Source organism: Hippocampus comes, unplaced genomic scaffold (assembly GCF_001891065.2).
Source record: "Hippocampus comes isolate QL1 unplaced genomic scaffold, H_comes_QL1_v1.1 scaffold7, whole genome shotgun sequence".
In the NCBI taxonomy this organism is placed as follows: domain Eukaryota; kingdom Metazoa; phylum Chordata; class Actinopteri; order Syngnathiformes; family Syngnathidae; genus Hippocampus; species Hippocampus comes.
This window is the reverse complement of record NW_017842060.1, coordinates 6,723,691-6,737,422: the sequence shown is the minus strand read 5'-3', so window position 1 is coordinate 6,737,422 and position 13,732 is coordinate 6,723,691. Positions and strand designations below refer to the sequence as shown.

At 45.3% G+C, this 13,732-nt stretch overlaps 1 protein-coding gene across 1 annotated transcript in view; it reads left to right on the top strand.

Moving 5' to 3' along the window:
* Positions 1–260: 260 nt before the first annotated feature.
* ubn2a (ubinuclein 2a) overlaps positions 261–13,732 on the top strand; it is a 17,569-nt gene continuing 4,097 nt past the window's right edge. Inside the window, exons 1-14 of the mRNA XM_019861737.1 lie at positions 261–1,661; positions 3,730–3,846; positions 4,894–4,992; positions 6,205–6,315; positions 6,400–6,491; positions 8,351–8,915; positions 9,859–9,929; positions 10,102–10,231; positions 11,532–11,638; positions 11,964–12,074; positions 12,275–12,418; positions 13,009–13,059; positions 13,148–13,190; positions 13,445–13,729. Of these exons, the coding sequence (XP_019717296.1) occupies positions 1,344–1,661; positions 3,730–3,846; positions 4,894–4,992; positions 6,205–6,315; positions 6,400–6,491; positions 8,351–8,915; positions 9,859–9,929; positions 10,102–10,231; positions 11,532–11,638; positions 11,964–12,074; positions 12,275–12,418; positions 13,009–13,059; positions 13,148–13,190; positions 13,445–13,729 (2,244 nt within the window). The 5' untranslated portion in view covers positions 261–1,343. The remainder of the gene's footprint in view (positions 1,662–3,729; positions 3,847–4,893; positions 4,993–6,204; positions 6,316–6,399; positions 6,492–8,350; positions 8,916–9,858; positions 9,930–10,101; positions 10,232–11,531; positions 11,639–11,963; positions 12,075–12,274; positions 12,419–13,008; positions 13,060–13,147; positions 13,191–13,444; positions 13,730–13,732) is intronic.

Genomic DNA, 13,732 nt, shown 5'->3' with positions numbered 1-13,732 from the left:
ATTTACCATGCCATCTCACTATGGACTTCCTCTCTGGTGGTTCCTTTCCGAATTTTCTGCGAAATGCATGTTGAACAACAGTCCATGATTCAGTTTTTTGCAAATTTAAGCACACAAAACGCCTTTTCTGGTTGAGTGAATGCCATTAATGGGTCTGAAAAATTAAAAAATCAATAGCTTTACGAAAAACTTAATGTAATTGGCTTTAAAATGGCACGACTTTTATCTTATTACCATTCATAGTTCAGGAGATATGGGGACTTCAAATGTGCCCAAGACTTTTGGAACACCCTGTACATAGGTGACTGATGAGAACAGAATCTATACCGCTGCCTTTAAAGATACCATATGCCAAAAAAAACAAACAAAAAAAAGGCACTTTGAACATCAAGGGAAAGTGGGTCCAGGCACCCATAGCCCCCACCCGCCTGCGTGTCCCTGTTTAAATGAGTGCATGTTGTAATGGAGACATATTTACAGGCTCTTTGATTTTTTTTTTTTTAAATGTAGATTAGACCTAGCATATTACCTGCCACAGTGGAGGAGGGGTATTCAGTATTGGCTTTGTTCTGAAGTGCCCCCCCCCCACACACACACACACGCTTAGGGGGTTAATTCGGCCTATGGTCTCGCTATCATATTTCATGTCGTGCCATTTATGCACCCACTGATGAGTCAACAGGTGTCTCCTCTGCTGTCACGAGAAAAAAGGCATTGGGCTGACCATGACTCTGGTTCAGCTGCCATTGTTGGGGAAATGAACGCTGCAATCAGCATTTTATTTCCTGAAACGTTACATAATATGTTACTTGCACGTAGGGTATGAGACGTCATGACACAACGTGTGAGCTTCTCTTTACCGATGTGTCCTTCTGCCACTCTCTCAAAAGGTCATTAAAGTAGTAGTAATGCTGTTATTAACGCCTGTTGTGGCAGGGGGCGGGTCTAAGGTCGGGGCAGCCGCTGATTGGACACCTTGACGCCCTACGAGTGGCACGGCGTTTCCGGTCCGTGCGTGCGCGCATGCGCAGTGACCCCTCTTCCCCTGGTCTGATATTTTATTTACTCCCAAAACCAAGATGGCTTCTGTGAATGTGTCGGTCCCATAGCAAATCGAGGATGCGAATAGCTGCCGGAAAAACAACTTTCTCCCGACCGTCGCATCCACTGGAGTCCGTTTCGTATGGTTCGGAGGAGGCCTCCACCTCCGCGTAGCCGCTGAGCAGCCTTTGGGGCTTCGCGGAACCGTCCTCAAGGCACCAATTTGGTGTAGTTTGGTCAAGTATCCTGGTCTCCTTCTCGCCGTGTGTCCGGAGAGAGGTGCGGGAAGGCGGCTCATCCAAATGGCCGAACCGAGAAAAGTGCAGTTTGTCACCCTGTCGGCCTTCGCGGCCGGGGCCGCCTCGGAGTCGAGGAAACGCCGGTTGGAGGACGAGGCCGACTACAGCTTAAGCGAAGACGACGAGGTCGGCGTGTCGGCGGTGGAAGGCTTGACGGAGACCGGGGCAGGAGGCGCCGCGAGCCGCCGCGCCAAAGCCGGGGAGAGGGACAAGGCTGGAGCCGAGAAGAGAGCGACGGTGCGGCTCAACCTGCCCCTCAGCGAGCCCGACGACCGTGCCTCTGCCGAGTTCAATTACGGTGAACTCCTCCACAACCTCCAGGTACGTCAGCCCCACTCACTTTAGTGAGCCGGACTCGGGATTTTATTGCACTTTGCCGTGTTTGTGTGGACTTGTCATGGCTTTGATAAGACGAGGAGGCGGAGGAGGGGTGGGGGGGAGTGCACCTTGTCCTTCCGTGGATGACCAAAGCAGAAAGCCAGCAGAGGGAGGGCTTCTTGTTCAACTCCCAACTCGGTCGTTGAACACTATTTGGAGAGGAGGCTGTCTGGCTCATTATGCCATGGTGGTGCTGGGCTACCTGTGCCGCCGTCGCCGCCGCCGCCTCTTGCTTGCCCAGCAACAGTCACACAGCCATTATAGAGGCGTCCACATGCCACATGCAGCAGCCTCCCCCTCCTGCTCGCTCGTTGGCCCTCTGGCTGCAGCTGAGAGATGAGCACCAGGACGTAGCATGCCACACGCGGCACCTGGGCCCCCACCACGAATTGCTTTATTTACACCACTTCAAGCCAGAGGTGGCGAAAGTGCTCCCACTCTGAACTGAAGTAGGAGTTCAGATACTTGTGTGGGCAAGGGGGGGGGGGGGGAACTGGTGAAACTACAAGTACTGAAGTTAACCCTAAAGGTCGGAAATTATTATTGACACACAAAGAAAAAAAATCACGTCATATTTGCTGCAGCTGTACGTATGACTTGTCACCCCCCCAACCCCCTTCGGTGTTGCAATTGCAATTGAAGATGCAATTATTTTTGTGGTAATTTTTAGCAAACACAAGCAATATCTAGCTTGTGTTTGTTGATGAATGAACAATATCAGATTTCATATCTATCTACGTTTTGGCCTTATAACACGTTTTTTTGCGGATCCTTACAAAGTCCTAAAGCAATCAATTGGAATTAAAATATTTTGAAGCAATCTTTGAAAGGTCCAAAGAAATTCTAACAGGTAAGTATAATTTTGTGATGGTAAATGACAAAATAAGTTCACTTTCTTCAAAATTGTATTACCCTTTTGATAATGTCATGCAATCACAGCAGTGGAACCAATAAATCAGTGATGTGGTTTTGGTTTGGAATCTTAATAGCAGATGCATAACATTTATGGACTTGGGGGAAAAAAAGTGAAGTAGAGTTCCGATGTGTTTCTCTTTTAAGTACAATATATTTTGCATTTAATCATTTACACATGTTTGCTTTCCAATGTTTATTGGGGTACACATTGTATTTGTCTTAAGTGCAATACATTTTCAGTGAATCATTTGTTTGTTTTTTCATTTGCCATATATTTAAGATCAGGGTTAAAACTTTTTTTTGGGGGGGGGGATGAACACTTGGGCATACTATGCTACTGTATTTTCGTGTTACTTGGAGCGTCAAGTACTTTTGGAGTTGGTACTCAGCGGGAGAGGTCGGGGTTGCAATCCCTGACCATTGCGACCTTGTCGTAGTGTCTTTGAGCAAGATACTGAAGCCCCAGTTGCCTCTGATGCTGCGTCATCTGTCGCTAAATGAGGAAACGGGGCAAAGCGCTTTGAGTACAAAGGTAGAAAAGCGCTATATAAGACCATTTAATGCCATTTCTAATCGCAAAGGCTGCAATTTGGGGCCGGGGGGGAGGGGCTGTTTCATTTTGGTTGATTGGTAGGATTTATTTATTGATCTATTTATTTATTTATGTGTGTGTATATATTTCTCTAAGGATATAGTTCAGTGTGGCAAGGATAGATAAGTGCAGTTGACATTTTGTTTCATGAAACCTGAATGGTTGAAGTGATTCAAGCGCCTATTTCTTTGCATTATGGTTGTAATCTGATCCATGATTTTACGTAACTGACCCGTGTTTACGTCACACCCGTTTGGTGCAATTTTGTGAAGTTGTCGCCGTGAACGCTTAAAAGAGAGCAAGTCACGTCAAAGTTAACCACTCGAATTGAAGTAGACAACTCAAGAATATGAATATGTCATGAACTCATTTGCTGCCCGTATTGTAGTGACCAAAACGTTGCTGTGTGGTAAATCTGAGATAATTTATTGCAACGCAGATGAATAAATAACGTTGCTGTTTGCAATTGATTTCTAAACATCCAACTGCTAACGTTGGTTCCAGCCGAAGAACAAACCTCCAAGTGAGACTCCCGCCCCCGACCCCGACGACCCCTTCAACGATGACGAGAAGGAGCGACTGCAAGTGGAGGCTCTGGCGAAGAAGTTCGAAAATAAATACGTAAGTCCTCATGATTTTATTTATTTTTTTAAATCTGTCGTTGTTTGCTTACACTTCAAAAGGAAACGTCAATTTTAATATTTGATGAGAAGCCATTCCATATAATTTCGTAGCATAATTGCCAAAGTCTTTTTTTTTTTTTTATTTAACGTTTTCAGAAAGTAAGAAAAAAACACAACCAATTCAACAAACAAGAAGATTCCAGTTGCCTCTAATCAACCTTTGCGGGTTGCCATGAAGTGGATGGCTAAGAATTCAAACCGTCATAAAGAAAAAAAATGAAATTTTTAGCAAGGAAGCTGGAAGCTTATACTATCAACCCGTATGATAAAATAAACAACTTACTGTACTTTGTTGGAAACAAAACTTTAAATGCAGATGCATTCAATATAATTTTTTTTTTTTTTTTATGATTACTTGTTTCATACCCGCTTGGAGTCTTTTTCTTCACTATCTTCATTTGCGCATTTGCCTAATTTATTTTTCGCTGGAACATGAAACGTCTCAAAATGTTTTTTCATCACAATTTGTTCTCAGTTTCTCCAAGCAGAAAAGAAAAAAACTAAACTTTGAGTTTGCCATGGCAATAACAGCCATGATTTTACCTCCTGCCACTGCATAATGTTAAATTAAAGACTTTTTTTCCCACGTATCACAATAATGTTCTCCCGCTATTCGAGCTGAGCTTTTTTCCTGCATAAGCTCCTCAATTCACTTGAACAAAGTTCCTTGGCCCGCAAGATGGCACCCAAAATGTTGGGGGCAAAGCAATACTTTTATTGCTTTGGCCTGAGCACAAAAAAGTCAGAGAAGCGACTTTTCGGCAAATAACAGCGGAATAGGTACCCCGAAAAAAAAAAATCAATGGATAATTGAAAGTGCGAATGCCAAACTACGAGTCTGAAGCAGGTTCACTACATTGCATACTTTGCATTCCTTTGCTCTAAATGTGATGTCATCGCTTTGGTTGTCAGATGGACTTTAAAGTAGGTTGCATTCATGTGTTTTGCTCCTTAAAAATGGGTGACGTTTGTTTATTTGTTGCAGGGCAACGTGACAAAGAAGAAGAAGGACAGAATGCAGGATTTGATTGATATTGGCTTTGGTTATGATGAGACGGACCCCTTCATTGACAACTCCGAGGCTGTGAGTCCCCCCCCCCCTTCCAGAAACACAAACTGTATTTGATGATACTGAGCTTTTCAAAACTGCAATTCCTCCACTTCCATCTCGGTTGTTGCTGCTGACTCATCGGTCGTGACGACAGCGACAATGACAGTGACACTTTAAGTGGCACCAACGTGTTGCTCCAAAAAAAAAAATTGTACAACATGACTCAACGTTCTTTAATGATATGTGTCTGACTTGGGAATCGCGTGTTTTTGACAACTGCAATCAGTGCCGTTTGATCCATTTTTTTCAGCAATAGAAACCTCTTTGGTCGACCAAGATTGATTCAAAAGGCTGGATTTACACCAAATGGTTCAAAGTGGCATAATTTTTTTTGTTGTTGTTTCGCTCTCAAGTGCCACAGTTCAGATCTGGGCCACGGCAGTGAAAAAAAAAAAAAAAATCATGAAATTGGAATGAGGCCTCTTCCAAATGTGGATAAAAATCCAGTACGTTCTTGTAGAGCACAGCTCTCAAACTCGAGGCCTGGGGGCCAGATCTTTCCCGCCACATCATTTTATGTGGCCCGCGAAAGCAAATCAAACATGTCAACTTGCATGATGCTTGCTAAAATCTCGACTAAGATTAAAAATTCAATATGTGATAAATACGACACATATTGTCAGCATTTTCTTGTTACCAAGCCCCCCATTACAGTAACTTAAACAATAGTTGAATGAACCGTTATTATTGACTTTTTTTAGATGGTTTCAGTCATAACGGCCCTCCTAGGGAAACGGCAACTAAAATGTGGCCCACGACAAAAATGAGTTTGACGCTCCTATTGTAGAGGATACCTGCCAATATGAGCGCGGCGTAGACACACAGATAAGATACACCCATAATTGTTAAATGTCATGCAAAGCGCTTTGTTACAGCGGCGGCTGCTGTGAAAGCGTCATATACATAAAGATCCATTGTGTTGTGTTGTATTTTTAATTATGTGGGAGAGTTTCCCGGTTCTGAACTTTGAGTTCAATGTGGGTGCCGAATTGAGCAGAGTAATGCGAGTACTCCAACCGATGCTCAATGAATTTGCTGATGAGTTTTGAGTAGCCCACGGTGGAAATCCGCTCGCTCTCCACTGAGAAAGTTTTTCGTTTGTTTTGCAGTTGCTTAACTAACGGAGAGAACCCAGTGAACGCTGGCGGCAAACGTTTTTTTTTTCCCCCCCTGTTTGTCCGTTAGTATGACGAGCTGGTTCCTGCCTCGTTGACCACAAAGCTGGGCGGTTTTTACATCAACACCGGAACGCTGCAGTTCCGAGCGGCGTCCGACTCCGAGGGCGAGGACGACAAGGTGAGCTGGCCCCGCCGCCCCGTTCGTGCGTCTTCAAAGTACAACGTTCGCTGCGTTGAGTGACGTCTTGTCCTCTCATGTCAGAACACGAACGGCGACAATGAACAGGCCAAGATGAGGAAGAAGAAGGAGCTGAGCAACCTGCAAGAGAAAAAGAGCATTGAACCTAAACAAGGGTCAGTGGGTCAACTTATGAGTGTATCATTTAACGCCAACATATCAAGCTTTTTTTTTCTCCTCACAATTCACAGTTCAAAGTTTTCTAAAACTTAAAAAAATATATATATTTTTTTAAAAATTTCATAGGAAAATCAATTTTAGCTAGAATTATTTCATGTTTTCAAGAACTCTAATAACCTTGGTTCCCAGGTGTTTATAAGAACATTTCAGTGACTTGCTTTTTATCAAAACAACCAACCCGAGCAACAACAATTATAGCACTTGTTACACATCCAACTTTTTTGTCTTGCTGAAACGAGCCTGTTTGAGAGAGCGGCCTTTTTTCATGCAGTGAGCCGAACCCTCATTCTGCCCCAGAATACTGATTGGCCAATGACGAATTGGAATCGGAAATGAGTGCCCTTAATTAAAGAGAATGACATTATTTTCATGTGTGCTATCAGTCTAAAGGCGGTGCATGGGTGCGTCACTATACGCAAATACTTTCACCACCAACGTGTCAACCATTTCACAAGCAATTGAATATGTGCCACTTAACAGAAGCTAATGGTGTTTGCTAACATTCATCTGTCTGTACAGCTAACAAAAATAATTTGCAGCTCTGCTTACCTAGATGTGTAGGGGATAAGATCATTTTTTAAAAATTGATCTGCAGAGGTGGAATTGCCTGGCCGTGGTGCCGCATGGCGGCAGTTCTGACAGTTGTCACTTGAAAGTGGCTCTGGATCTTCACCCAGCCTAGCCTCAAAGTAAATTTCACGACAGCGGGGTGGAAATCCGAAACTGCTTTCTCTTATACACATTTTCACAAATAGGAAGATACAAATTCTTAAAAAGACAGTTTGACCTAAGACAGTATGTCCCCTTTAAAATCGCGCTCTAAATGAACACAAAAAAACATGGGAAAAAAAAAACCTCAAATGTCATGAAAGGTCGGTCCACTTTTAGCATGCTAATGAAGCGTGCGTGACAAGACCGCGGCAGCGGGCACGCTGCCTCGCTGTCACCATGTAGCCACCTTGGAGAAAAGCGCTTTGCTATCCACGCTCACATCGGCCAAATAGTCAAACATGAAAACAAGCGCTAAAAATAGCAGCGGCGGCCATTGTGTCTTCACGAGGGCGGATGATGCTGGCTTGATGTGTGCGACAGCTCCTTCGGTCTTGCGGGTTATGCCGGCCTCATGCACACGCCAGTCATCTTTTAGTGTGCCGTCACTTCTTTACTTGAGCGCAAAAAAAAAAAAAAAATTAGCAAATGAATAGAAAAGCCGTCCTGGTCAATTTTGTCGATTGTTTGGAATTGATTGTGGATTCGATGTGTGCTGATTGTGAGATTGAATGCAGCGCACGACTTGTTAAAAATAACATTTACAATATTTTGACTAATTCAAAGATAATTAATGCTGAATTAATGTATTTAGATGTCAAATTTGAACATATTTACTTCATTAGTATATATTATTTAAATTGATTGAATTTTTTTTTTTTTTACTTTTATACAAATGGAACTTTTTCATCAAATTTTCAAGTTAACTCATGAAATGATGTGGCATTTTTAATGTATCTTGTTTAATCTTTCAAGTCTCCTCATGATGGTAATGAATCTTTTTTTTTTTTTTTTTTTTTTTTTAATGCTCCTAAAAAGTTTGTTCAAGGTCTGATCCCCCCAAAATCCCATTTGACATTTTCAGGTGTTTTTATGTCACATCTCATCAGCACAGGTTGTCATTTTATACGCTTATACAGCTTCTTATTAGATTTGGTCCGCTTTGACCCACACTACATTCTGTATTTGGATGGAAAGCATAATCTTTTCACTAACTGTACCAGAAAAATATATAATTTCCCTACAGAGTGGCAGCTGTCAGCTTCCATCGGCCCGAAAAGAAGAAGCGTAAGAAGCTGATGAAGGACTCGCTGTATTTGGCGGCCATGCTGCGTCGCTTCACCATGGAGAAGGAACAGATGCGGAAGAATAACCTCAGCGTGGCTCCCGCGGGCCTGGCGGGGGGCGTGGCCAACAAGCCGTGCGCCGCCGACGCGGCCAAGCACCTACTGGCGTCCGACTCGGCCCACCCGCCCCTCGACACCAACGCTGCCGCCAACAGCGACCTCTTGCTGGCGGACCTGACCGGTGACCCCGCCGTGATGTCACTGCTGGGCTCAGCCAACGAGAAGGAGCTTCAGGACCTCCTCGGCGACCTGGACTTTGGCTTGTTGGACGGCGAACAGCAGCACGCCGCATCCGCCGTCAGGGAGAACGGCATCCTGGGAGTCGGCGCGCCCGGTCAAAAAGTAGGAGCGGGCGGGGGCATCCAAGGGCGAGGCCTGGGGTCTTCTGGTGGACTCTTCCCACCTCCGCCGCTGCCTGGGGGGCTGCCGGCTCCTCTCGTCAAACGCATCGAGGACCTGCGGGCGGTGAGTCACATGAAGTCCAGGGGCAGGTGAAGCCGAGCAAGAGAGACAACAAGAGGTCCTCAAAGCATTCCATCGTCTACCACTAATCTACTTTAATGCAGTAGGAAAGGAAGTTAAGATCAAGCCACCACTCACAGGAAGTCATGGATATTCGGCTTTCAAATGAAATTTCAGGATGATTCTAAAATGTACTATAAACTGTATGGGTGAACTTAAGTAAACCTTATCTAAATTTTTAGCCCCCCCCCCAAAATGGCGAAAAGGTAAAAATAATGGTATGGTATAGCAGTGGTGTCAACCTCATTTTTGTCGCGGGCCACATTGTAGTTACGGTTTCCCTTGGAGGGCCGTTATGAATTTTCGGAAACCATAGAAATGTTTCATCCCCTCCACAAATTACATACACAGCGCACAACAAATTGATGAATAACTAGTTTTAAAATCAGAAGTCAAAAATAATAACTGTTATTGTGGATTACATATGACAATATGAAATTTTGGTTCCGACTTTAGCAAGCATCATGGAACTTGACATGCTTGATTTACTTTTGCGGGCCACATAAAATGATGTGGCCGGCCAGATCTCGCCCCCGGGCCTTGACTTTGATACATGTGGGGTATAGGAAGAGCCCACAACTTCGAAAAAAAAGAAAGCTGCTTTTCAGACACAATATCAGCAGTCCTACTTAGATACTTTTTTTTTCTTCCCCATTTGTTTCCCATGTACCAAATATGCCTAATATGTGGTTACACCTTCGCAAATAGGTCATCAAAGCTGCTTCATTTGCATAAAAAAAAACCCAACTACATTTTGGGGTAAACAGGCCATGGACGTCGTTTCAACGCAGCCTAAACAAAGACTAAAGTCAGATTTGGAAGATCATGCTGTTTGTTGTCGGGCGCAATTTGTTGACGCCACTGTTTTTTTCTCCCCCTCCCGCAGGCTTCTCGTCAGTTTGATCAGGAGGGCAGAAAGAAATTTTTCACCCTGGACATGAATAACATCCTGCTGGAGTGAGTACGACAAGCGCAGCTCCTCTGCGCTGCCAGCAAAGGCTTCGCGAGGCTTTTGTCCGGCGGCGTCCGCTCGCTTCACACTATCGAACCGTCTCTGTTTAATCGACCCCGCGGCGCGTGACAAGGGTCGTCGTTCAAGGCTGACCTTGAGTTGTGTGTCCTCTGTTAGCATTGAGCTACAGGTGCAAAAGCAGCCCCCCGACGTGCGCTCGGCCGTCTACGCGCACATGGAGGCATTCGTGCCGTGCAACAAGGAGGCGCTCCTCAAGCGGCTCAAGAAGCTCAGCCTCAAGATCCAGGTGAGGGCGGCTCAGTGCGACAACGGGCCCGCGCCAACGCCGACGCTGACGCTGACGCCCCACAGCAAGGTGCTCGCCACACTTGGCTGTAACTTTACGCTCTGCGCCCGCCGTCTTGCCTTTCAGGTGTATTTGTCTTTCACGTACGATATCGGTTGAGACAGAAAGCCAACGCGCCTGCCATCCGTTTTCTGTCGTGCTTTTGTCTTGGTGCTCACGGGTGAGCCCGCAGCCCATCCCAGCTGACTTGAAGCCAGAGAAGGGTCTACACCCTGGATAGGGGACCGGCCAATTGTAGCATTCAAACCTGTCGACAGTGGACGATTAAGTCTCGAGCTGACTGACAGTGTGTGTTTTTGGAATGTGGTTTCATCCCATTAACTCATTCAGTACCAGCCAATTCTGGACCAAGTCTGAAAAGACGTTTAAAAACGTCTTTGGGAGTGATTGAGTTCAATAACATAATTGAGTTTTTGTAAATGTCTGAGTTTTTTCTCGGGCAAAGTTAAACAAATGACTCGACACACGTGACCACTCAGAGTTCCTTGTCCTCCAGTCTTATTTTATTTTATTGTTTACATATGCAAAAATACAATTTTGCTCGTAGATCAGTAAATTACAAAGATGAGTAAATTTTCCATGATGATATTTTATGTCTAGCTCGATTTAATTGTTCATAATAGGTTTGTTACAGTCAGGTAAAATAAAAATGAGCCTGAGTTATTCTTCGAATACAATTCACGCATTGAACAATTTTACACATTTGATGTGTGAGACATTATAATTGGCCCCTCTATCTTAAGGCCCCAAATGAACTGGCATAGGCTCGGGCTTCCAGGCGACGGGAGTGAAGGCAAGCAGAAAATGGTTGGAAGGATGGCTGGCGTTTCTTTTTCATTTTGTTTTTTTCGTTTGTGTTTTTACTCCAAGCGCACATATTTGCCCATCGTCACCAATCACTCAAGTTGCTTTGTGAATAATCATGTTTGGACCACAGCCTTATGTATGAATGGATGACTTCCCTTTTTATTGGTTTGCCGTCGTCACTGTTGCAGTGACATCAGTCAAGGTCGGCAGCTGGCGGCCCCCCCCCCCCCCCCCACACACACACACACACACACACTGTTTCTTGCCTTGTCAGCTCATTTCTAATCCCAAACGCACTCGGCGTAGGTGGCTGACTTGAATAACGGCTGCTGACGAAAAACGGTCAAGCTGACGTGTTGTTGACGAAAGACACGGTATAAAAGCCTCCGCTTAGCTAACCGCAGCCTCTCCTTCCTCCTCCTTCCTCCCTCAGGACGACAGGATGCGGATGCCGCTGCTGGAGCTGAAGCTGGCCGTGTGCAGCGTGATGCCCGAGCAGATCGCCAGGTACAACATGGACTGCATGGCCAAGGTGGCAAAGTAAGTCGAAACGGCACACGCCGTTGCGTGCATTAGATAGGCGCTGTCGTAATCCACCTTCACGGAGGCGCCCTCGCTCACTCCTCTTGTCACACCGTCTTCTGTCAGGCACGTGGACATTTTTGTCAGACAGAAAAAAAAACAAGCAAACTGTAATATCATCGGTAAAACATCTGTGCACCTGAAGACCATGAGGAAAGGCACACCGAGACAGCGCCTTCAAATGTTTTGCATGTTTCACTTTTGTTTTGTGCTGCTGTTCCTGTTCAGGCTTTTCTGTTGTAGTTTTTTTTTTTTACTTAGCTGTGACTGTGTGCATCTGCAGGCAGCAGTCGGAGGAGGGCGAGAAGAACGGATCAGAGGAGGAGGATGATGAGAAACCTGGCAAAAGGGTGATGGGTCCACGCAAAAAGTTTGTCTGGGACGACAAGCTCAGGTAAGGACTAAGATGTTTTGCTCTGGCTCCTTTTAAAAAAATTTTTTATCTGAGGCAAAGATTTCATTGACATAATTCCTCCTTCCACAACGTTGTCACTTTTCTTTTGATCATAACTGTGAATATTTCGCGCTGGTATTGTGCCTGCGTGCGTGCGTGCGTGTGTGTGTGTGTGTGTGTGTGTGTGTGTGTGTGCGCAGGAGTCTGCTTTGCACGTTGGTGCGAGTGAAGCTGAGCTGCTACGACATGGAAGGCCAATGTTCTCTCTCTGTGGAGGACTACCTCAAGGCCTTTTTGGAGAATGAGGTCAAACCGCTGTGGCCCAAAGGCTGGATGCAGGCCAGGTCGGTTTTGGATGTGCGCGCACACGTGTGTGTGTCTCACTTTCCCCCGTTTGCTCTTTGGTAGCTCGCTAATGATCTCAGCCCAGTCTTAGAGTATGTTGAAAAGTCAATAACAATCTTCATGACATATCATTTGGAAATTTAAAATAATAATAATGGCAGCTGGCAGGACAAAAGGTTCGGCATTACAATATATAATGTCATAATATAAATGGATACACTTTTGGGAGGTGAAAGAATCTGTAAGCATTCAGCATTTGTTTTAGATTCATGTCCTGGTTTTCATACACATTTACTGTAATTATGACTTGACTTCTATGTTGGTGTCGGTTAGTGGCAGACTAGGGCATGTTCCAATTGTCACTGTGTGAACCAAAATGTTGGCCAGGTGCTCAATCAACAATACAGACACTGCGCCCTCGTCTGGACAAAGAGTGGAATAACACAATTTCCTCCTTGTACCTCGAATAACATTACACACCCTATCCCCCCCCCCCAAAAAAAAGAACCCACCCAATGCTGTCGCTGTGATTCACTTCATTTTATGTATAAGAAAGACAATTAAGTATGTTTTGTGTGTGTTCGTGTAGGATTCTGTTCAAGGAGAGTATGTCAGTTCACATTCATCTTACTGGGACCCTGTGAGTATTTCTCCTCGTCAGCTGAACGCGAGCGCTCGGTACACGTCGAAAAGATTGTCACAATTTGTTGTTTTATTCTTTCATTCAGAGCCAAGAGGAGAGTGCTGCCCGGGCCCAAGGCCAAAGCTAAGGTCTGTCGCATGTATGGAAAGAGTTAGCCACACTTGTGAACACCGCGCTTCAATTGAGCAAATTTTAAACTGCACTCATTTGATTTCTTTTAACCGTATTGCACGTCAGTCGAGAACTGTACTGACATAACTACTTGACAAACAGTTTTCAAGGTTGAAATGCAAATGATTTGTGCAGCTTGAATATTGAAATTGATGATTCTTCACCGGCCTGTCTGACTCGTCATGTATCGTGTGTACGTTTGTGTGTTGAGGAGGGCGTGTGGATCCGCAAACCTCCGCTGTCCATGCCGCCCGCTCTGTGCGCGCCCGCCTCGTCCACTTCCTCCGTGATCATGGCTCGTCCGCCGCCGCCGCCGCCATCGCCGTCGGAGCTGATCTGTCTGTCGGACTCTCTGGATGAGGATCTGAGCGCCCCGTCGCTGGACTCCATTTCGCACGCGCTCGCCCTCCTCAGCAATGCCGCCAAGGGCCTGGGCACCGCCGACAGTCCCCTGTCGCCTCCTCCGCCGCAGATTCCCACCTCCTCCCCTCCCCCCGTC